The sequence below is a fragment of the Castanea sativa genome, chromosome 4 (assembly GCF_040712315.1).
Source record: "Castanea sativa cultivar Marrone di Chiusa Pesio chromosome 4, ASM4071231v1".
Lineage (NCBI taxonomy): Eukaryota > Viridiplantae > Streptophyta > Magnoliopsida > Fagales > Fagaceae > Castanea > Castanea sativa.
In genome coordinates this window covers 32,573,508-32,599,336 of record NC_134016.1, presented here as the reverse complement: position 1 = coordinate 32,599,336, position 25,829 = coordinate 32,573,508, and the positions used below count along the sequence as shown (strand labels likewise).

Sequence of the window (25,829 nt, the reverse complement as noted above, 5' to 3'; positions counted from 1 at the left end):
CTGTAAGTTAATAATAGCAGACACTAAATTGACTGCTATCAAAATATAAGGATCAAATTAACTGTGACCATAAAATGGAAAGATTAAAATAGTGTTTTCACCTAATATATAACAATGAAATAAAGATAGTATTCTAATTCTTAGTATCTTTCTTTACATGAGTTTTTTCTTTCTTTCTTTCTAATTAGTTATTTGTACATGAGAAATGAATTAACTAAAAAAATAGAGATATTTTAAAGAGTCTAAGAATTTGTGTGAATATATTTTAATATACAAAATAATGAAGATATATCGAGTATAACTTTAAACAATGTTACTCTTCCTATTATTTTTTTACTTGAACTTCATCCACCTTTAGATTGATTAGTGTCGGCAAGTCTACTCAATATTTTATATATATGTAAACTGTAAATTAAGTAGCATTACGTCAGCATGTCTAATATTATTCATAAATTAACAAGGTACTTATTTAAAAATAATACTAAATTGACTACATTTGAGAAAGATAAAAATTAGTGGATTCAAAAAAACTGTTGGATAGTCTTTGAACATGGTACGAATCAAGGAAAACTAGCGGAGTGCCTTCTTTTTTCTTTTTCTTCTTTTTTTGAGGGGCCCCCCGGGGGGGGGGGGGGGTGTTTCTGTCAGTATGAGGGGGAAAAAACAACACTCAAAGAGATTTTAAAAAAAAAATGTTATCACAATTCGATGATACTTTGATAGTTAAGTTATATATGTACAATGAATAAGAGGAAATTTGAATATTAAGTATCTGTTTGGGACAAGCTAAAAATTTCAGCTTATTTGCAATTTCAGTTTATTTTTGTTACTATTTATGAGTCTCACTGTACTTTTTGGTATTATTCATAGGTCTCACTGTACTATTCAGCTAACTTTTACTTTTATCTATAATACTTTAAGCAAAAAAAAAAAGTTTTAACTAAATAAACTGTTTCCAAACGGACCCTAAATGTTTCCACAAGAAACATTAAAATGTATTAACCAATTAAGTCACAAAACTCTTGGTCATATTTTAAAAAAAAATTGAGAAACAAATTAACTATTAAACACACACTTAATTGCATTCTCTCACCAAGCTCAAACACATTACTTAACTCAAAGTATCACTACAAAATGACCTATTTAAAAATTTATATAAATAGATATATCAATTAGATTTATAATAAAGTTACCTCGTTAATGTTAAAATTAGGTTATTAAATAATTAAATTTATCATTTTTTATGGTTTAAGATTTTAGGAGAATTGAATTTAGCATCCAATTGTATTTGTGGTTGTACTAGCATCACTTATGCTAAATGCTTTAGCACACCAAAAGCCAACAAAAAAAAAAAAATTTGGCATATGCTATAAGTAATGTTCTACTTTTAGAAGGGCATGGCTAATGTGCTAAAAATTTGAATATTTTATTACTTTCCTCTCTTGAATTAATAAAGAAATAATTAAAATAATAATTAAAAAGTATAAAAATAATAAAAAAGAAAAAATATTTAAATAAAATGGTGAAAGAATAGAAGTTGTGATGCAAAGTGTATTGTTAAGTGATAGATTAAAATAGATAAAGTAATTTTTAATATGTCAAAATGGGTTTTTTTATTTTTAGCACAACTAATGCTAATTCTGAGAGGAAAGAGCACATATTTTTGTAAGGCAAAGATTGAGTGGATTGCTTTATGAGGAATCATATATGCTTGAACCTACTGGCATGGGAATTGAGACGAGTGGAGCTGGACCATGTCTTCCATGATGTTGACTGCTACCTAGATCAATCTTTTGGCTGGGAAAGGGTGGATTCTCTTTGCATCAATACCTGTTATGGGACTTTTCCTGTTTGATTAAATCTGGTACATAATTTATTTTATAAACTTTATTTTATAAACTTTTGTTCCAATTCATTGAAGTGACAAAGTTGTAATTGGTGAAAAAGTTAGGATAATAATTAATAAATAGTTGACTCATGTAAAATATTATGTGGCGTTTGGTATGAGATAATGTTTTAAGATTCTCAAGAATGTTTAAAGATTCTCATGTTTGGTTGCAAATCATGTTAGAAAATCAGATGTTAGGGGAATCTGGATTCCCTCTTTAAACCCCTCTCAGTAGGAATGTGAATTCCCTTTAAAATAGGTAGGAATCCAAATTCCCAAGCTTAAAGAAAATTATATTTTTTATAAATTGGCAATTTTAACAATTTTTTCTTATTATTTAAGTAATTAAGATAAAATATAAAACAAATTATTATGGATTAAACTCTTTTAAAAATTATTATTAAGAATAAAAGCATTTGAGAATTTAAATAGTTATTTTTATATTGTACCTGTTATTTTGAAATGTTAGACTATAATTTTAATGAATTTGTCATAATTAATAGTTTATATTTGGTTTCTCATTATTTATTTAAAGGAAGATTTTTTTTAAAGGACTTGGTAGTTCACATTCGAATCTAAGGATAGAATGGGAAAAATAAATAATTCATTTAAGATTCCTGAGAATAAACCAAACATTATCATCTCACATTCCTAGAAATCTTAAGAGATTATCAATGAAACCAAACATAGGAATAGCTACATTCCTAGGAATCTGGATGCCAAGGGTAATGTAGATTCTCCCGTACCAAACGCCACATAAGTCTACGACCATATCTAATTTCACAACCTGATTAAGTATTATTTTGTGGATTTCTACACTTACACATGGGACTTCAGGAAGAGTCCAAATCTTCTGTCCCATTTTCCCTGCTCCACTCTATACTCTACCAATAAAAACTTGTCACGTGTTCACCTAATTAATTAAATACTACTATTAATTAATAACGGTAGTATTAATAAGTCACTAATGGTAGTATTTAATTAATTAGGTGAACACGTGGCAAGTTTTTATTGGTGGAGTATAGAATGGAGCAGGAAAAGTGGGACAGAAGATTTAGACTCCTTCAGGAACTTAATTATAAAAATAAATAAATAAATATAACTAAATACACTTATTACAAAATGACACTTAAATATGTTGCCCATTTAGACTTGGAGTTAGGGTTGTTTCTAGCATTTTTCAATTTGCAAAACATCAATGCATTTGGTAAGGGTGTTTTTTACAGGAGAGTTTGAGTTACGTTGTTCAATGACACTTTTAGAAAACTCCTCTTACTAGTTTTCAGTTTTCAAACGACGTTATTTATGAAACTTTTGTGAATATGTTAAAAACCACGGGGCCCATTGATTAGATAATACATAAATGACTTCTCTCCTCAAATAAGAAAATATTAAATTGTAGTGTGCTTGTTAACTTAAAAAAAAACACACATACGCACATATCAAACACACAATTATGTTTTTTCACACATTGAAACATGTTGTTTGAAAAATGGTACAAAACACTTTTTTTGCTTTATGAATACTATAAACATGTGTTTTCACGACACTTTTAAAACCACAATTTTCATATCATTTTAAACAATGATACTAGAAATTTCCAACCAAGCGGACCTTTTTTTCTTTTTGAAACAACAGTTTGCAGTATTTAAATATTGAAAACTGTTATTTAAAATGCAGTAACAAACAGTGTTGCTAGTTTGGTTTTCCTCCATTGTGTTATAAATAACAGTTTGGCACATCTTGTGTACTGTCCCTTGTGTGATAGTTGAATGAATAGTTTTCTTTTACAGAAATAATAATAACAATAATAAATCACTCTATTCATGAGCCTCTCAACCAGTGAGGTAAGTAGTTTTGAACTTTTGATCCCAAGTTTTTGGTATAACTAACTATAGAATGGACAAATTCAGGAGGCTAGTTATTTATTATTGTCACCATCTATACCTACTTATTGTACTTATCGATTCTACTTTAGAAAATAGTTAGATCAATCCATGTTACTAGTTGCATCAAGAAAGGGAAACTGATGTTACTCAACCAGGATGGCCATGTGGATGATAACTTAAATCCTCTACACACGCAGCTCATGAGTTCTCATAATATATATTTGTAATTTTGGATAAAATTGTGTGACTCTTTAAGTTTTTTATTTTTGTTTTCTAAGCATCGGCAACCATCTAATTTGGTCAATGATTAATATTAAATAATAATCCAAATGGTGACATCATTGTCTTTCCTATAAACAAAGGCTTCTTTATATGAGAAAAGATAGACACTTAAAAGCAATATTCTGCTGACAAGGATCGTCATCTCTAATTTAAAAGGAGTGTCTTTGCTCATTCAAAAGTTGAAAAAAATTTCTTTTAACATTCTTTTAATTTAGTTCGAGATCAAGCCACCAAACATCCAAAGTTTCTTTTAAAAAATTCCACATTAAATTAAGTACTAAGAACAATACATTCAGATTGGAGGTAAAAGAAGAAAAATGTTAATGCCACAATAAAATACACAATTTTTGCCATAATTAACTCACGTGATGAGTTATGGTGAAATTTGTGCATTTTATTACAGTCCTAGCATTTTTCTTAAAGGAAACCGTTCAAGATTAAGCTTTATAGCAATTGGATTGTAAAGCATCTCAAAGATCAATTAAGAGAAACTCCTTGTATTAATTTTTTAATAAAGAATCATACGAAGATTTGTACCCTCTTTTATACATATCAATCAAAATTGATAGTTTGATACACTTTTTTCGTAGCTTTGTGATTTATCAACACTAAATTTTGGGTGTATGGTTTGGTTTGTCAATATATGTAATACCTTGTTATGTTAGCTATGAAAAAGTGAGTGGGATATTTCATTGTTTATGAGTGAATAATTGAGTGTAGTTTAATGGAAAAAAAAATTTCTCTGGGAAAACGTTTTTCCAAGAAAGTGTAAGTACAATTTTGCTTTTATTTCTAATGTCATTCTTGTTGTAGTGTAAAATGAAAAAGGAAAAAAATGTTACACAACGTGTGGAAATACATTGTCAAAATACACTGAAAATAAAACTTAAAGTCATGTTTTTAGTGTATTTGTGCAATATGTATTTGCATATAGTGTGTATAATAAACACTGCCCAATGAAAAGATGTCCATATATGTTAGCGAATGTATGATTATTTGTGATTAATAATAATAATAATAATAATACATGATGATTTGTGAAAATTTGTCATGGGTAGCTTCAAGATGGGGTCAAAGATTTTAATCCCCGCTTATACCAAAAAATGATTGGTATCTTGGTCTGATGTAAACAGCTATTATTAGGAACGGATGTCATAAATTAAAAATCTTTAAAAAAAAAAAAAATCTCTTGAGATCTTAGAAATCATTAGCGCAGCTCTTAAGGGCTAATAACACTTTTATATGCTAGTATTATATTAGGTTAATAGATGAGTACTGCTACTTTCATAACGATTTCACAACAAATTTTAAATAACAAGCTATTAGTAGTTAACATTATTCTTAATATACAAGGTACCACTAACATAACTTTTTTACCTATTAATAACAACTTATTATTTATAATTGTTGTAAAAATATTGTGACGTAACATTACTCTTAATACATTGTTTAATATAGTACTTTTGGTCTTATAATATCTTTTTATGGATAAAGTAGAATTTATTTATTTTATAGATAAATTAACTAGAACCAATAAAGAAAAAAAACATATATAAGATGCTATGAAATGGAGCAGGTCGAAGCTATTTAGGGCTTATTTGTTATCTTCGTTTAAACAATAGTTTTCAGTATTTAAATAACATTACACATAATTTCACATATTTTTTTAACTAAACTTATTATAAAAAATATACAAATAACATTATTAGAACAAAATAAGCTCTTATTTACCGTAGATATCTATCGCCCATGTAGAGCTAAATATCTAATCCGTTACCTTACCGTCACCTTTTCAAGCCCGTTTCGGGGGAAAATAAAATAAAATATTTTCAAGCCCCAAAGCTAATAAAATAATAATAATAAAAGTTTATGGATAATGTTCCACACTTCCTTGACTGGTGACTACCACTACTGCAGATATCTAAATTTTTCATCATTTATTTATACATGTAAAAGCATTCACAGCAGTGGAGCTAAAAAATTAGCTTTTTAGTTCCATCAAAAGTTACTTTATCTATTTTACCTATACATATTTACACACATGCTGTAGCAGTGGATCTATTTTAGCTTTCAATACAATAAAATAATATAAACATCACAATAAAATAATATATCTTCTACAATAAAATAATATATCCCACGACTTAAAACTAAAAAAAAAAAGATTTAGCTCCACTACTAGAGCATGCTTTTTGGTGTTTGAAAAGCTAAAAAATACCAATATACTAATATACCACCACTACTGTAATTGCTCTAATAAATTGTGATTTAGAGTCATATAAATTTTTTTTATCAATCTCACGTAAATTTGAATGAAAAAAGTTCCCTTATTTTTGGTCTTTAATTTGTACCATCTCTAAATTTCACACACGCTTCTTGGTTGGACCCATAACATCTCACCACGTGTCAGTCCCACTCTATGATGAGAATCACAATTAATTCCATCCCAATGGAGATTTCCAGAACCAAGTCAACCAACGACTCCAGCCTGTTTTGACTTCAAGAAAACTCAAAGAGTTTCATTTTCATGGTAATCTCAGTTATTCTTTGTTTTTTTGTGAATTTAAATTCTGGGTCATTCTTATTTTTTGGATTCTTGTTCTGGGCAACTCTAGTTCCAACTTTATTGCTGTTAAATTTTGCTGCTTTGGCTTTTAGCCTGATCAATTCCAAAGAAATATATTGGTTAACAATATTCTGATTGTGCCACTTTCAAGAATAGTGTCATTGAGATGGTTTCTTGTGAAATTTTAGTTTAGCTAAGTAATATATATTGGGTTTTAAGCTGTGAAAATTTCAGTAGTACTAAGAAATTTTCTTTATTGGAATCTACATGTGGGTGCATTCTTTTGTAAAAAAAAAAAAAAGGTGATTTTGTGCAATGTTTGAATCTTTTTCTGCTTTGACAAGAATCACATCAATGCAAGAAACACCGTATGAATTTGATTGGTTTTAGTTGTATCTGTAGACAATTTATTTTATTCAAGTGTTACTAAGTAATAATGTGCTTTTTGAGAACTCTGGTGGATGAACCATTGGTACTTTTGAGGATCATCCGAGACATATTACTATTTTCTGTTTTACTACTTTTTGAACTGTAAGAATGGCTGCATGTATGCCGTTCCTGAACATGGTATGATAGGGGGTTAGGTTTACTTCATCAATAATGTGGCACCTTCTCAATCAGTCCGCTACTAGATTCACATTAATTTTGATTTTTTTTTTTAACTAAAAAATTCATTAAAACGAAAAAAGGGCACTACCCAAAAACACGGGCTGTATACATAAAGTAAAGCATGAAAACAGAAAAAGAAGGAACTATATCCGAAAAAGAGACATAATAGAAAGCATAAAAATAAAAACACAACTAGTGGATGCTTCAAGGAATCCAGAAATTGTAAGAGTCCCACGACTGACACTGCAAGAGACTCCAAAGTCCAATCATAGAGAGACTGCAAAATATATATTTCAGTTTCACCACACTGTGACATCCATTTTGATTGATTGAAGATGACTGGTAGAAATGTCTCTTTTGTACGCTCAAATTCTTGTTCTTTTTTTTAAGCCTTTTAATGTGCTTTTGGTTCTTAATTGATGAATTCCTTAACTCATGATTGCTAAATTACTATGCTGAATTTGGCATCAGCACCCCAATTTTCTATGCCATGTAATTGGTGTGGTGACAGCTTCTTGATTCACCTAGTACAAAAAGAAAGAAAGAAAAAGGAAAAAAAAAAGAAAAGGGAAGAAGGCTTCTTGATTGTATTTTTGAAAGCCATTGGATACACAACTGGTGACTTGTCTGGCCATCTAAGTGATTAAATTCTCACTTTATGGATGAGGGAAGCAACCAAATCAGTGGTGGGTGTTATTCACCATTTGCCTTTTATAAATATTTGTTAATTGTTTTTTATGCAAAGTTTGTATAATTAGGTAAAACGGTATACTGGAATGCAAAATTCTATATATTTTGGTAAGAAGTTTACTAGGAAGGTCAAAGATGAAACAAGCCATCAATTCTAAATTCACCATACAGTTATTTGATTGATTTTGATTTGAACCTGCAATATAGTGTTAAAGGCTGCATTTTCTAATCCCAACCCAATAGGCCCAGAAGAACTTTGATTCATTGATACAGCAAGGAGGAAGTTGATACCAATAGTTATTCACAGTAGCCTATTATCAATGTATGTAGATGCTTTGTGCATCCTCCATACTTATGGATTAGATTCCATGTATCTAATGATAAGTATGCATGCTGATATTCAATTAAGAAATTATTTATCTTAGCCATGTATTTAAAATTACAATATAGTTTTCAGTTATGCAATTTCAATTGCTGTTTATTTGTGTATATTAAATGCATTCTAATTTTAGCTTTTTTGTTTTGTATACTTCTTACTTTCTCTCTTTTTGCAGCTTGGAAGTTGTACGTTTAGCTTTTAGATGGCTCTAGATCCTTCTTCTGGTGCTGATTCACCTCGGCGACGTTCTGGTCTCTTGCGGGATCAGGTCCAACCGGTTAAAAGAAAGGACTCTGACCGCTATGAAATCATCCCAATCCAAGATCAACTATCATTTGAGAAAGGTTTCTTCATTGTAATTCGTGCGTGCCAGTTGCTGGCTCAAAAGAATGATGGGATAATATTAGTAGGAGTTGCAGGTCCTTCTGGAGCTGGGAAGACTGTGTTCACTGAGAAGGTGCTCAACTTTATGCCCAGCATTGCTGTCATAACAATGGACAACTACAATGACTCTAGTCGAATTATTGATGGGAACTTTGATGGTAAAGTTGAATTTCTTCTGTTTTGTCCCCGTAATATTTAAATGTTGAAGTGACCAGCAATTATTGATGGGAAAAGTTGACGGATGCCCTAAGGGCATTAGTTCAAGAAATACTTTTAGAAACTTTTTATGGGAAAAGAAAAAAACAACTAATTTTTTTGACAGCTTTTTATATTTCCCATGAATATAGTATCAAAACTTTCCTAAAATGGTATATAACAAATGCCCTAAGAGCACCCGTTAACAAGACCCTTTATTGATATTTGTGGATTTCTTACCGACAATTCTTTTGAAAGTACTTATAGACATTAATTACTATTACCTCTCAAACAATTGCATTTTTATTCAACCATATTCCCATAGAGCGGGTGAAAATAAATGACATGCTTACTTTTTTTACATCTGGTTAAGGAACCCTCTAATTATTGGTGAAATTGACTGTTAAGACTTCATAGATTAGTGAACATTTTCAAAGAATATGGGTGTACAACATATAAATTAAATGTTTTTAGGATATCCCCAAGCTTACAGGCTATTCAGATTGTTATTTGCCTATACAAAATTTGCATGATTAATTTAGAATCCATTTTCATCACTCTTGCTCCTACCATCTTTTTGTCCTTCCCACTATACCGATTGGCTGAGATATCACTAATATAAATAGGTTGTATACTCCTGGACTTGAAGGAGCATATCTCTAGTTTGAGTTTTACCCACAGTTCATGATTGTAAAACTGACTAGTTAACTTCCTTTACCTGGATCTGTGGTTATGACTTACCTTCTGTGTGCCAATTGTATGGTAAATTGATTTTATTCTATTTTTCATTATTTCAGCAACACATTAAGATTAAATTCCAGTTGAAGTTTTCTTAAATGCTTTCAGTGAAATATGTTGCAGACCATGGGAAGGATAATTTTGATCGTATGCCTATCACTTGTTGTTTAACTTTGTGGAAATGTCATTCACTTTCCTTTATTGTAGTTCTCCTAAATGTGTGTGTGTGTGTATACATTTTCTCCTCTTGGTCTTTCTCCTCTTAACTGCTGATCATTAAATTTGATGATCCAAGATGAGAAAAGAATGCATGATAGGGCTCTAATGGTTATCATGTTTTGTTACAGACCCACGCTTGACGGATTATGAAACCTTGCTCAAGAACATACATGATTTAAAAGCAGGGAAACCTACTCAGGTCCCTATATATGATTTCAAGACTAGTTCTCGCATTGGTTACAGGTTTTGTATTTCTCCAGTCTCTTTATCATAAAAACTCTTGTCTAGGAATTGTGCATCTTCAGATCTGCCTGCATGGAGAGGAAAATATGATTTTAAAAAAAGGAAATAAAAACTTAAATTAACTTCACTGTTTCCTAGTTGATTTTGATGCATGGCCAGAAAACGTGCCATTTAAGAAAATCTTTCATGTTAATGTGTTATTTAGAGTTCTACTTATTTGATCATTCATGCATAAACTCATAATTTTCTTTTCTCATCATCTTCATCTCTCTCTCTCTAGCTCATGTGCCTTTATAGTTTAAACTGAGTCCGACATCTACATCTTAGTTCTCAATCCTCATTGCTTAGTCATGCTGATACTTCTTATAGGACAGTTGAAGTCCCCAGCTCCCGCATTACAATTATTGAAGGCATCTATGCCTTAAGTGAAAAATTGAGGCCTTTGCTAGATCTTCGCGTCTCTGTCACGGGTGGAGTTCATTTTGACCTTGTCAAACGGGTTTTACGGGACATTCAACGTGCTGGCCAAGAGCCTGAAGAAATAATTCATCAAATCTCTGAAACGGTTTTTTCACTGATCACATGCTAATTATTTTACTCTAAGGGCTTTGACTGAGTTGCCTCAGTAACTAGATTGAGCATTTGAAGCATCTATAGTAATTCTTATAAATGTGTTCTTATACAGGTATATCCAATGTACAAGGCTTTTATTGAGCCAGATCTCCAAACAGCACATATAAGAATCATCAATAAGTTTAATCCTTTCTCTGGATTTCAGAACCCCGCCTATATACTAAAGGTGAACCTTTAGTTTACTCATTCAGCCTGCAGTTTTTATAGTTTATCCGTTTGAAGTGCCTCATGAATTTGTTTACTTCATCTAACTATTGCACCGAGGGCTTTCTATTATTGTAGTCAACAAGGGATGTGACAGTGGATCAAATAAAGGCTGCTATCTCTGGAGAACATAAGGAAACTACAGAGGAAACATATGACATTTATCTTCTACCACCAGGTGAAGATCCTGAAGCGTGTCAATCATATCTGAGGATGAGGAACAGGGATGGCAAGTACAATCTCATGTTCGAGGTAGGGCTATTGTAAAAAATCTACTTATAAAGGTTGATTCAAGTTTTACATAAATCATATAAAGTGGCATTTAGACCTCATATACCTTTTGAATGCATTGTATTAGATTCTACACCTTAATTAGTTTTTTTTTTTTTTTGATTTTTTTTTTACTGCTTCATACCTCCTGTCCATTAGTCAACTTCCTACTTTTACGTTTTTACTGTTTTGTCCCTTCTGACCATTAGTCACCTGCTGTACGTTCAGCCCTCACCTTTTGTATCAGTACATTATCAATGGGTCTCTATCAGACTTCTAGGGGCTACTTCATATTTTCTTCCACCTCTGATCAGGAAAAAAAGAATCTTTTGTACAGGCTTGAATTTAGGTACTCGTATGAAAGTGGTGACACTTTAGACCTTATATAGCCTTTTAACTGCATTGTCATGGATGCTACGCCTACTATGCGGTTTTATTTTTCTTCCATCCTAGCTGTTGGTTATGTGGTAGTCAACTGCCGGACTATTACAAAAGGCTGTGATGCCCTTCACCTCTTACATAAAAGACTGCACCTGGCTTCAGGGGCTATGCATCACTTCACCTTCTCCTCATTGAGAAAGTAGATTTAGTAATCATAGAGCCATGAAAGTTGTAGGCTTGTAGCATATACCATATATCATACCTAAAGGCCATCTATTTTTTCCCTGCTTACTACAGAGCCAGTATACTAAAAAATTAAGCAGTTTTTTTCAGTAATTATACCTTGGTATTCATATTTCTCCATTTCTACTGAAAATATTTGTATATTGGTGTTTAAGAAATGTTCTTATTGATATTTGGCAACAGCAAACAATCATCACCTTTTGATAAGAAATTCTATAAAGCTTTTGGACCTATTTGTGGAAGGAACTACGCCAAAAAAACTGATGCAGGAAATCAAGATGAAAAAGTTTACATTGCATCTTGGGATCTAGATCCTGCGCACTTTTGCATCATGTGTCGAAATTTCATTCATGAGGCCATATGGTTTTATTGATCTTTAAGAATCTGTTAAGCATTGAACATGAGCAAGACTAATTTCATAAAGTGATTGTGTTCTTCAGTGGCAAACTGAGCTTTCTGATATGCTTTACCTTCATAATTTGAGTTTTTCTGAGAGACCTGTGAAGATTGTAAAATGTTGGAAGTTAAGTGTTCTCACCATTTCTGCTTGTTGTTTCCAGGAATGGGTTACAGATAGTCCATTTATAATATCACCTAGAATCACATTTGAAGTCAGTGTGCGCCTTCTTGGAGGGCTCATGGCCTTGGGGTATACAATTGCAGCCATTCTGAAACGGAGCAGCCATGTCTTCTGCAATGATAGGGTGTGCGTGAAAATTGATTGGTTAGAACAACTTAACCGCAAATATGTTCAGGTATTCTGCCAATTACTACATTTGCTTGTTTGAATTGATTTTGAGTCCATTATACTAATTCCACTCCTTATTAATGTTGTGTTAGGTTCTTTTCTTGGTACCTGTTAATCATGCAATGATTAATCTGGTTCAAATGTTTATGATAGTAAAACTATTGCATGACTTTACTATGAGAACGGCTGACTTGCACTTAAATCTATATGAGTTCCAAGTCAAGTCCTTGTGTTTGACATAGCTATGTTGATCAACAGTCCTTATTAACTCTCTCTCTCTCTCTCTCTCTCTCTCTCTCTCATGCTGCCTCATATTCACACACATGCAAATTACAAGAACTGGGAGATATTCAAAATTGTACAAATTATTGTGAAATTAAGCTTATGAGTCATACTTAAAACTTTTGGAGAGAGTTATTGAACATAGGATAAGACATGAAACAACAATATCAAAGATGCAATTTGGTTTTATGCTAGGGCAATCTACCATGGAAGCTATTTTCTTTCTTAAACATCTAGTGAAAAATTATAAATAAGCTTGTAAAGATCTTCATGTGGTTTTGATTGACTTGGAAGTGTATGACAGGGTACTTAGAGAGGTTATGTGGTTGTTTTCAGAACACAAAGAAGTTCCTCTTAACTATGTTAAGTTGATTATGGATATGTATAACAAAACTGAATATAGTGTGAGAACAAGGCATCACAAATGAGGTTCCTATTATAGGTTTGCATTAATATTTAGGATTAATATCTCTATGCATTAGTGATGGATGAGATCACAATATCGATTCAAGATGAAGTCTCTTGGTATATGTTTTTGGCATATGAAATAGTTTTGGTGGGTGAAATTAGACGCGGAGCTAATGAAATTTAGAAATTTGGAGAAATACTTTAGAATCTAAAAAGCTATCAGCTAAGTAGGACTAAAATAGAGTATAGGGAATGCAAGTTTAGTTAAAGTTAAACAAAGATGATGTCAATGTAAGCCTTGATGGTCAAGAGATACTAAAGAGCAAGGGTTTTCATTGTCTTGGATCAATAATTCATAAGGATTGAGAGATTGAAGAGGATGTAAATCATAGGATAAGCAAGATGGATGAAATGGAGAAGCACATCAAGAGTCTTACTGCTACATTATCGAAGTTTATGTACTAAAGTGGCTAAAATAAAAGTATAGGGAGTATAAGTGCAGCTACCCCAAAGTTTAGGGGGTGTAAGTGCATTCACCCAAAATTTGATTGGACTATTATAAGGTCAGCCATGTTTTGTGGTATTGAAAGTTGGGATGCTAAGAAGTAACATGTTTATCAAATTAATGTAGCTAAAATGAGAATGTTAAGATGGATAATTGGAAATACAAGGAAATAAAGGATTTGATTAAGGAAATTTGCTTGAAGATAGAAGTGATCCTTGTAGATGGAAAAATGAGTGAAAGTCACTTAAAATGGTATGGTCATTTGGAGAGGAGATAGATTAGTGCACTAGTGTGGAAGAGTACATTGATTCAAGCCAAGGGAACAAAAAAGATAAAAGAATACCTAAAATAACATTAGTAGAAGTATTAAAAAAAAAATATCACTGAAAGAGATAACAAAGATTATGATTTTGGGTAGAATAGAATGTGGAAAAGAATGCATTTGGCCAACCCAAATTAGTCTAGTTGAGAATCCATAATTGACTCAAAAATTTTGGGACTAAGGCCTGGTTGTTGTTATTGTTCGGAACTACTTTAAGGGGAAATATTGAATATCCTTGGCATAACAGTTGGACAATTGAAGCCCATTGTATTAGTAGTATGCAGGATTGGATATATTTGTGCTCAGCTATAGAATTTTATGCATGAATTGTTGCTAATAGCTTATTAGGTGAATTTAAGCTTAGTAATAATGTTCTGCCTTTTCTTTGTATAAAGGTGCAGGGAAAAGATCGTTCATATGTTAAATATGTTGCAGAGCAATTGGGTTTGGATGGTTCATATGTTCCTCGCACTTACATAGAACAAATTCAGCTGGAGAAGCTTGTTAATGATGTCATGGTACGACTCTCTTAGCTGTGTGTGCATATGTACCTGCCTTGTGCATGGTCCTGAACTGGTCAGTTTACAGGCATTGCCAGATGATTTGAAGTCAAAGCTCAGTATAGAAGATGATTTGGTTTCAAGCCCTAAAGAAGCCCTTTCTCGAGCCTCTGCAGATAGAAGAATGAAGTATCTCAACCGGTATTCTCTAGTTCTAGCAAAATTTTTATAGATCTGCAATATGAAATGGGAGATGTTAAAACATTTAATCAAAAAATTACTGAAGTAGGGAAAGGAATCACACAAAGAAGACATCTGTGTGACTAGTGATTTGTTACAGAACAGCCAATGGTTCTAGTGGTTGCAACCAACTGGTTAATTACAAATGATCATGGTTTTAGAAGCTCACATTCCCCCAAATTGATCTATTTATATATTTCTCATTTTATTTATGGGAAAGTTTTCATAACTATTTCATTCATGAAGAACAAGGACTGGTGAGGTCTCCTCTCACCATAGTTGTTAATATTTTATGATACATTTATCACATTTTTTATTATTTCAATACATAAGTGTTAGTATATTGCATGATACAATGTATGTATCTTATGGTCCAATGCATAATATCGATACGTAGTGTATCACCCAATACACTCAACATGCTTGATATTACCTTTATGTTTTTTTCTGCTTGTTTTTATAATAAAAAAATAATTAATTGTTTCTTTTGGAAAAATAAATTCAGATTAAATTATAACGATTAAGGTATTATAATGTTCATTGTTAATTGTATAAAGTATTTTTAAAATTACTAAACATTTAATTTTACAATTTAAAATGATTGAGAAGTATAAAATAAGTAATTTCATACATAAGCATGTCATATATGTTATTATATGTAATGGAAAATAAATAGGAAAATAGTGAAAAATATATAATTAATAAAATAAAATAAAGAAAAACATTATAAATTGTGAAATGCTATTATTCTAATTAGTTTTATGATGTTGTCATTGTTTAAGTAGACACCATCTTCTCAGCAAAAATTTCAGCAAAAAAAAAGTAGACACCATCTAACATTTAACATTAGTTTTGAGAGTGTTCGTATAGTGTACAAAGAATCATAAAAACTGAAAAAATTTCGAGATTTGCTTTTTATGAATTATCAAATTGTTGACAAGAAAAAGAAAAAGGAAATGAAGCAAAATCAGAAGCTACAAAATAGAATTTAAGATATGCTAAAAATAATAAGAGTTGAAGGCAGCATGAATGCTTTAATTTCCTTCTATATAAATATAAATTATAATATTTTATTAATTTTCAAGGTGCCTATGTATCTCACTATACATGATACAAAAAATAATTAAATAAAGTCAATTCGCAATATAGTTCACAAGCTTGCAACTATGCCTCATGATAATCTGTTATGTGTTGGGCAGGAGTTTATCCCATTCATTCACAAGTCAACGGGACAAGAACCTGCCCAAGCTGACAAAGCTTGCTATCAACAGTAGACGGTTTGATGGGAGAACCCCAGAATCACCTGCAACACTTGCTAACCAAGTGAGTGTATTTCTGCCTTTGGGGTTGTCCAATGCTATTATTTCAGTCTCTTCTTTAACCACTCTGCAGGAACCTCCCACTAGGTCTGGTTGTAGAGAATGGAATTGAGAAAGTTCTAGAAAAATGTGGATTTTTATCATTCTATGGTATGGTTACCCAGAAACTAAAAGAGAAAGAAGCACAGACAAGTTTAGATCAATTTTTCGTTGCCAACGAGCTCTAGCTCAAACCACACTCCCTTTCCCCCATAATCAAGGGCGGAGGGTATACCGTTGGGTTCAAGTTATACTTAGGGTTCAAGTATATCATCCATCAAATATTTAAATTTGAAGTCTTTGTATTTTGAAACTACGTATAAAATATGAATTTAGGGATTGAATAGTAAATAATATCTAATTGGTACGAAATTTGGCACATGTATTAAACACATAGAAAACATGTAATCTAACAGTGATTTATTAAAATTTTAATTCAATAAAAAGTTATTAGGTGGTGTAATATTATTTAAAGTTATACAGAGTATAACTTGAACCTATCCACTCACATGATTGGTAAAATTTTTTTTTTTTTTTCCTGAAGATGGTTTTATTTCTTTTATTTATCCTCCCTAGTTCTTTCTTTTTGCTGCCTTCGTGACATCTATATGTGGCATTAGTTTTCACCCATCAATTTGTTTTTGGTTCCTTTAGGGAGTTATTACTCAACTCTCGGAACAAATTTCTACATTGAATGAGAGGATGGATGAGTTTACATCTCGCATTGAAGAGCTGAATTCAAAGATCTCCATCAGGAAAGTTTCAGCTAGTCAACAAAACTTGGCTATGCAGGCTGAAGCTTGCAATGGCTCTGGACCCACTTCTATTTTTGCGACTGGCTTGGGGAATGGTTCATTGACTGGCACATTATTGCCCAATTCTTCATCTTCTTCCCAATTGGCTAGGGAGTCCCCACTAATGGAAGAGGTACCCTAGTGAATATCATCTGTCTCCGTACTTGGAAAAAAAGAAAAAGAAAAGGAAAGAATATGTGACTATAGTTTCATATAGTATTTATGAAGTTCTTGTTTAATGAAATTTTAGCTGCCTAATGTTAAAATGCAGTAGATAGATTACGATCAGAACCTTCCTGAAAAAAAAAATGAAGAAAAATAAAGTATTTTGTTTGAAAAAGAAAAATCAAGGAATACTGAAGATATCATAATAATCTTAAAGCAAAGTAGTGAATAACTTAAGGATGAGACTTTAAAGTATTCCTTTTCTTATGGATAATGGATATAACATGCGACATTGGATTCAATTTTGCTAATAGTAGGCAAAGCAATCATTTGGGTCAAATTATTATTGATATGTTCTGTTCTATATGTACTTTTCTTGGAACATGACTTTTCCTTTGTTAAGTAATTAGAACATGAATCAAACAGTAAAATGACAAGTAAAAGATCCCTTTTAATGTGGAAGGATGGAAGTAAACACATATGACTTTGAATTTGTTATGATAATAGAAAGCATTTTGGAATGAAATCTTTATTGGTTCATTCTATTCATTTACAAACAACAAAGCCATAAAAATGTAATAGCATCTGTAGAACAACCTAAGCGGTCCCAGGTTTTTTTAAGTACCACATTTGAGGTTTTTTTGTGCTCCACTTCCCAAAGGAAATTGATAGACAACATTAGCAGACGTTCAACAAGGACTTTTGTTGTCAGCCATTACTTATACGAGAATTTAAGCACATAGGGAATTTCCTTTTTCTGGTTCTCTCTTCATCCTAAGACAATCAGGAGTAGTGCACATTAAGTCTATTTGTCTGTCTGTCTATGTATCTATCTAACTATCTGTGTGTCTATATATATAGAGTCAGAGCCATCCATTGCATCAAATCATACATGCCCCAAGTCACAGAAGGATGCTTACATTGGATGATTGTCTGCCATTGTTAAAAACTAAAATATGACTTTAGTTTAAATTTCCCTTGAATTCTTGTGATTATTGGAACTGTTTCCTGAACAGATACTTCTTATTGCCCGATCACAACGTCAAATCATGCACCAAATAGACAGTCTGAGCAATCTTCTGAATGAGTCCTGGGGAGAGAGGTCACGAAATGGAAGATCAGCTCAGACAAACAGAATGATTGATGTTGATTCCATTGGCGTCCCTCTTATTCTAACTTTGGCAATTGGTGGTTTAGGTGTCTTCTTGTTCAAGGGTTTGACATCACAGAAATAATTTTCTTGCCAAGTGCTTAATTTTCTGTATACAATGAACATTGACATTAGAACCCATTATGGTAGAGAGATATTTGAACATCAATAGTTCTAAAGTTTGAAAAGTTATAGCCAAGTCACATTTTTTTAGGTTTTATAATAGGGTGGTCCTATAGTATTATTATAAATGTTGAAAATCTTGCCCCAAAAAAAAGGGTGAATACCTGTAAGTTTCTAAATAAGTTCCTTCTTTTTCTTTCTTGCTGAATAAATGTACTACTGATGGCTGTATAAATATCACTGGTGACTTGGTGAGTGTTGTAAATATTGTATCTTCTCTAGTTTTTCTAATACGGTTGTGAACTCTCTTCCCTATCCTAGGCATTGCTTGGGCATAATAAAGCCAATATGATCTTCTTTGATACTTTTTTGTTGTTGTATAGTACGGAATGAGTAGATTAGTATCTTACTTTACTTTTATAATCTCTCTGTCTCTCTCTATGTCTCTCTCTCTCTCACATTTGCTTTGTTGGAGTTGATTTAGTGAGCTTCATTTAAAGGTAATGGTGAGAGCTATTAGTTAATATTGTCAAGGCGGCTCAATAAGATTGAAGGTCTGAGACAATAAAGAAATATTAGCACATTAACTATCCAAACGCAGCGGAAATAACTATGTAAAAAAAATATATAGCCTTTTACTTTTTTGTTTTGTATTATACAAATAAACTACCTAAAATAATAATAATAATAATAATAATAATAATAATAATAATAATACAATTACAAAAGCGAAAATATGTCACTCATCCAATTATTTTCTTTTGACTAAACTTTGCTTTTATCTAAATAAGTGACACTATAAAATACTTCTAATAAAACTACCAAGAGTACTTTCTCTACAAAAACTACATTTCTGCCTATCTAAAAGGATAAAAATAAAAATAAACGAAACTTAATCAAATAAAAAACTTAAGAAGATAGTGATTGGAAGAGATGAAAAATTGAACTAACAAGACAATGGTTGAAGAAAATGAAAGGTTAAACAAAGTAAAAATTGCAAAAACTAAAAATTAAGAATCAGCTTTGTAAAAGATATATATATATATATATATATATATATATATATTTTTTTGTGAGAAGAAGTTTTGTAAATGTTATTGCAAAGCTTCCATTATTATACAATAGCATAGATATATATGTATAGATATTGTTTGTGGTTTTAGATTATTCATTGATTTTATTGTTTAGGTATAAATATCTAAATTAATGTAGATGAATATGTAAATGCAAAGTTATACGTAAAGTTAAAACCGTTAAAGTTGAATGTGTAAAGTAAATATATATATATATATATATATATTGTCAACAAAATTTAGGAATAAAAAATAAATAAGAAAAATAATAATTATGTAACCAATAACATGGCAGATGAAGTGGCGCAATATGCGCGTAGCAACAATAAATGTTACGCTTCAGCTTTTAAATATATATATATATATATATATATAGAATAAACTAGCCTCATCACACACGTGAAGCGCAAGTGATAAGGCTCTTGTTTTTGGATTTAGTGCCATAATTTTTTATTCACAACCAAATTTTCTATAACATCTTTTATATAGTCGGGCATCACAGAAAATAATAAAGTTACCAATTCACAATATATGTTGTTGATAAAGTACAATACACCATATAATTTAATTAGGAAAGTAGTATATAAATTTGTTCAAAAGCTTACCAATTTTGACATGAAAAAGTCTTACCATTAAGAAGAATTTAGTATATAAAACAGAAGAAAATAGTGTTAGTTAGAAATAAGATGAAAGAATAAAAAAGAAACTGAATGAATGTTATGAGTTTAAAGTTTTTGGGATCTAATGTTATTAGCATTTTTTCTTAAGCATTCCATAATGTTGGAAAGGAGAAGAAATGAATAAATGAAAGGATAAGTTTTAGGAATTTTTTATTTTTTGTGTTTTCGATAGAACGTGGGAATGGGGTAGTTTTAGACAACGTCAAATCATGCATCAATTAGAAAATCTGAGCAATCCTCTGCATGAGTCCTAGGGAGAGAGGTGGCAACATGGAAGAACAGATTAGACAAACAGACTGGTTGATGTTGATTTCATTGGAGTCCCTCTTAAATTAACTTTGGCAATTGATGCTTTAGGTGTCTTCTTGTTCAAGGGTTTGACATCACAAAAGTAATTTTCTTGCCAAGCAGCTTAATTTTTTGTATTCAATGAACATTTACATTACAAGTTTGTAACCCTTGATGGAGAGATTTGATTGTCAATAGCTCCACAGTTCGAAAGTTATAGCCAAGTAACCTATTTATGTGTGCGTGTGTTAAGCTACTAAGCTAAGATGCTTGGCAGAAGCGATTTGCCACTTCCGCCTCTCTAGCTTCACAATAACCTCCTATACAGAATGAAAAATGGGTCTTCTCCTCTCACAACCTCCACCATATGAAAAAGTGAAATACAAAAGGAATTTTCAATTCCAAAGAATTGCCCTTTTGTTTGAGGAGGGGGCTTCGAGTCCTGCATTGACAAATATCAGATAGGATTCTGCTGTGATCCTTCGGAGCCAAGCATCGTCCATTGGTTCTATTCTCAATTCATGATATATAAATTATCAGAAAACAAAATGGCTAAACAGATATTGACGACCCTAAAATTTTGGCTTGAATGCATGCTTGTTTCCGGCATATTTAGAGTTATATTACTGTCACTTATAAAATGTTTTGTTTCCAAATAAGGGGACCAAGAGTTGCAGATTATTACGAAATTGACATTTTACCCACTTGTAGTTTGCTCGAAAAACACTTTGCCTTTAAAAATTGGCACTTTACCCACCTTAGCTTCATTTGTCTCCCTTTACCCACTTCTGTAAAAAGTTAGGGTAAATTTGTATTTTTGTTACCCTTTCATGTCCCTCTCCTCTCAAAACATAAAAAACTAAAAAATCAAGGGAAAAGATGACCTAAAAACTAAGTTTGGTAAAAATTAAAACCTAACTTTTAAGTCTTTTATTTCTTTTCATATATCAACTTTTAGATCTTCTATTTTAACACATTTCCTTCTTTCTATAGAACAAACACATAGACAAAGCCATCTGTGTGTAAAAATACACTTCTGACTAGTCTGCTTTATTTAGAATAGCATGAAGAGACAATCAGATATAATTAAAAAGAAAATAGGAGGAAAAATTCTGCCCCTAAAGTAGACCACATATGGTGAGTTAGAAACCTGTCTTAAGGAATGAATCAACTGCCACAGTGAATCTTGGCCGGTTCAATGTGTGCAACTCCACAGACTTAACCTGGCAATTAGCCTTGACTCATTCAACTTACACAAACACAAGGGACGTGAAGTAGCTCTAATAAACATTGAATCCTTCTAACCAATCAAACCTCTTGGTAAGAACTGAAGACATATCCACACGAAAGTAAAGCAAACATAGTAACCAAGGACGGATTTCTTTTTGAGATCATTATGCTCATCCCAGCTCCCAGCTTCACAAGACAATTTTTACTTCCATCAACATCAATAGAAATTTAATAATGAATAAGTTCACACAATGGAGGAGAAGAAATTAGAACATACTAACAGCACAACATCGGCTTTGTTTATGTGTGTGTTCTATAGAAAGGGAGGAATGTGTTAAAATAGAATATCTAAAAATTGATAAATGAAAAGATGTAAAAGTTTAGTTTTAATTTTTACAAAACTTAGTTTTTAGATCTTTTCTTCCTTTGATTTTTCAGTATTTTATGTTTTGAAGAGAAAGACAGAAAATGGTAACAAAAATACAAATTTACCCTTGTTGTTAAAGGAGGTGGATAAAAGAAGACAAACAAAACTAACCTCAAATAGATAAAATGTCATTTTTTAAACCACAAGTAGGTAAAGTGTTTTTCGGAAAAACTACAGGTAGACAAAGTGTAATTTCTACTTGATTAAAAGAAATCGAATCATCACAAATAGAAAGAAAAGGAAATCAGTCTCAATAAGTATATATTATATAATAAAAACAAATTCGTGCAACTTGAGATTTTCAGGTTAGAAATAAGAAACTGCTCCATGCGCTGTGCAGAATAGAGAAGATAACAAATAGGACTGAAAAAATGACATAATAAAGCTTTCTAGCATCATAGTACTTGTCCAAGACAATTAGCTAGCACCAATGTGTATATCTTAGTGATTCAAAAGTTGGATCTAAGCTCTATGAACCTACATTGCTTTCTCTTAACACACAATAGACACCCCGAATGCTTGGACATAAGGAAAACAGCTCTACCCACTTCAAAAGATTACATGAAACAGCGAGATATTCTACCAGCTTAAATAAAGTACAAATGCTTTGTTCTACTTCAGAAAATAGTTGATGCAAGTTCAGACACTTCTGCAGCAACCTGCTTATAGTCTTCATTTAGTTTTTCCTGTTCCTCTGCACCTAATTCTCCTTTTGTAGGCTTGGTTAGCACAAGAACACAGCATGTTGGCCTTTTAGTGGCCCCTGCATTTGCGAGGTCCTGAAAACCATTAAATAAGAACGGTTAATGACTCAATGTAATTACAATAAACAAAATCACGACACATTCATATGGCAAGATATACTCAATAACCAAACTAATCAAAATAATTAAATAAAAGACTTAAGTGCTTTATCTGAAGGAACATAAATGAGAGAAAATATCCAGTTCAAAGAAAACCAGAAAAACCAAATCCAAGCACGGATACACAGCATTTTACCAAGAATTCCTAATGCTAAACTTCTTTTAACCAGATTTGGTTCAGGAAACTTCTTTGAGCATACCTAAGGCCTAGTCTATGAGCAAAATTAAAACAAACAAGGTAGTAACATTCAATCCAAAGGGCAAGATTCACCACTGTAAACAGAAGAGGACCATTCAGTCAAAACAACTTCTAGTAAAAATTTGAGTTTTCAATGATATTTTTGAATGAAAGTAGAAATAACTGATAATCCTACTGTAAAAGAAAACAAAACTTTCCCAAAAGCTAGACAAGGAACAAGTAGAACAAATTATTTAGATGAGTTTGCCATTCTCAAGATGGGAAGAAAACCACAAGGATGCAATGCCATGAAGAATATAGAGAAGAAGAAATTAAAGAAAATGCTGCAAACTTACTTCTTTTGAGGTAACGTAAATATAGGGAATGTCAGCCTCCTCACATAAGACTGGAACATGAGTAATCACATCAATGGGTGATATGTTCCCGGCTATAACACATAATCTGCACTCAACATTGGGGAAAAAACAATCAGTTACAACTTCCATCTGACAAAAATATTGGTATATCAAGCTAACTTTTGACTATGCAAAATCAATCAGTCAAGATGTCTTTATTTGGCAAGAATCTAAAAAGTAGAGAACTATCTCTCCCCACCCCACCCAAAAAAAAGAAAAACCTTGTTTATCTTACCCTCTACACCCATTTTATGTGCTTTGCAAGATTTATCTATCATCAGCACAAATTCCAACTATATTTGAACAGTATTTCCACCACTTACATTCAATTCATGTGTTAATCTCTCATATCTCAAGAGATCTCGCCAAGCTTAAACTTTCAATCTTGTTTTATGATCACATAAAAAACAAAGTTATAACATTTATTACACGCCATATAAAAGACTGATACAGTTCTCACAAACTTGAACAGAACTGTTATCAACAGAAGTACTGCAAAAAAAGCATATGCAATTATGCATGATACTAAACAAGAAAAATCATTTATACCAAGGAGATAACTAATAATTAAAGGGGAGCATGAGGTTTCTAACTCTCCAATTGACTTCACACACTGATCTTTTGCCACATCCTTTTGTTAATTATATCCTTAAAATAATTTAATGTCTTGGTAAAAGACATTTAGCTATGTTAAAGTACCCATTTTTCTATCGAAAATGAGACGCAAGGAGATGAAATGCAATCAATTTCTATTCTTTCACTTTCTATTTGAGAAAATTAGGCACCCTTCATTGACTTGAATTTTGAAAAGCCAACAGTAAGAAGAGGAATTTCACAGAAAACTGACCCTTTATGACCACGCCTTATACTTTTAACCACCTCCTTTACTCCTCTCTTCAAGCATTTGTGCTCAGCAGCTGGAAGAATAAATGTGAAATCAAAATAAATACAATAAACAACATACTAAAGAAAAACAATCAAAGTGGAATTAAAAACACACATTGACTGGAAAGTTACATACACCTTGTGCATTTCAAGATCTAGTAGGACAAAGAAGTGATATTTTTGAGCTAAAGCTCATTGGCTTAAAGTCCATAGATTTTTTTATTTTTGGGTTAGTAAAATTCCACAATTTCATCACCAAATTCCTACCCTATAAATATACCATATCTCATACAGTTGCAGAAAATCAAGCAATAATATCTGAACATATGATAAAGGACTTTCAAGTGCCCTCATAGGACTGCTGCAACATCTACCAGATGGGCTATAACATAATGTTACATTGAAATCATTTTCACTCAGGCTTTGGTCCCATAAATCTAATAATTGTAATCTTCACGCTCCCAAACCTGCGGTTAACACAAACTAACCGCCTGGCTTAGCCTTATAATACCATTTTCCATGTACTCTTTTCAATTAAAAAGAACGAAATAAACACAAAACGACAACAATTAGATCAATAAACACTCCTAAAAAGAAAATAAAATATAAGAACAACATCTTCGTACTACAAACTATCTGAAAAATAAATAAATAAAACCCACATCTCCTTAATTTTAAGGATATAATAATTTCCAATCAGGCTTTTCAATCATCCAATCAAAACCCACATCTCCTATAATAATATTCAATCAAACAAAAAAAAAAAAAAAGATTTTCACATTGTTTAAAATACAACAATGTTCAAAAATCCAACATCAGTTTCGATATATACTAATTCTAAAAGGAACCAGCACAAAAGGAAAACAACCCATGTCTTTAGCAAATGACACAAACACACACACATATATGTATGTAGTAGAGTTACATATATAAAGATATATACCTCTGCGGACGAGCTTGAGGGTGCGCTTGCAGAGCTTCTTTCCAGCAAGGGGTTTGGCAATGGGGGCGAGGGCTAGAAGCTTCTTCCTCTCCTTCTCCTTCTGCTGCGTCTTCTCTGCTTCGCTATCGCTTCCCATTTTTTTTTTTCTCTCTGAGGCGATGCTTGGTGTGTAATGTACTAGCGGAGACGCTGAAACTAAACTAGGGTTTTTGTTTCACCAACAACAGGGGTTTATCATTTGTGTAATGAACTAGGGTATTTCTATTGCTTCCCACGTGTGTTGGGTCCACGCACGTGCTAAGCTTAGTTTTGTGCTTTAGGGAAAAATGAGAAATAAAAATAAGTTAATATATTTTTACAATTTCAATTATATTTTAATAATAATGCTTGGATATGCAAGATGGTTTCAAAAAAAAAAAAAATCAAATGGTTTTTTTT

The 25,829-nt window shown here is 31.8% G+C and overlaps 2 protein-coding genes across 3 annotated transcripts; one reads left to right on the top strand and one right to left on the bottom strand.

Moving 5' to 3' along the window:
* Nucleotides 1-6,451: 6,451 nt before the first annotated feature.
* Nucleotides 6,452-18,772, top strand: LOC142631578 (inorganic pyrophosphatase TTM1-like). 2 transcript variants are annotated; one of them, XM_075805776.1, is made up of 12 exons: nucleotides 6,452-6,589; nucleotides 8,479-8,845; nucleotides 9,968-10,082; nucleotides 10,452-10,647; nucleotides 10,768-10,881; nucleotides 10,998-11,171; nucleotides 12,374-12,568; nucleotides 14,474-14,596; nucleotides 14,667-14,779; nucleotides 16,018-16,141; nucleotides 16,831-17,103; nucleotides 18,152-18,772. In XM_075805776.1, the coding sequence occupies exons 2-12, from the start codon at nucleotides 8,506-8,508 to the stop codon at nucleotides 18,368-18,370; spliced, it is 1,986 nt and encodes a 661-aa protein (XP_075661891.1). In that variant the 5' UTR covers nucleotides 6,452-6,589; nucleotides 8,479-8,505; the 3' UTR covers nucleotides 18,371-18,772. The 2 variants fall into 2 exon arrangements, with proteins under 2 accessions (XP_075661891.1, XP_075661892.1); XM_075805777.1 differs by lacking the exon at nucleotides 6,452-6,589 and adding an exon at nucleotides 7,706-7,920.
* Nucleotides 18,773-22,457: 3,685 nt separating this feature from the next.
* On the bottom strand, nucleotides 22,458-25,624 carry LOC142631831 (H/ACA ribonucleoprotein complex subunit 2-like protein). Its single transcript, XM_075806154.1, has 4 exons — nucleotides 25,392-25,624; nucleotides 24,411-24,480; nucleotides 23,504-23,609; nucleotides 22,458-22,885 (listed from the first exon to the last, which is right to left on the bottom strand). The coding sequence occupies exons 1-4, from the start codon at nucleotides 25,525-25,527 to the stop codon at nucleotides 22,724-22,726; spliced, it is 474 nt and encodes a 157-aa protein (XP_075662269.1). The 5' UTR covers nucleotides 25,528-25,624; the 3' UTR covers nucleotides 22,458-22,723.
* Between the last annotated feature and the right edge of the window lie 205 nt (nucleotides 25,625-25,829).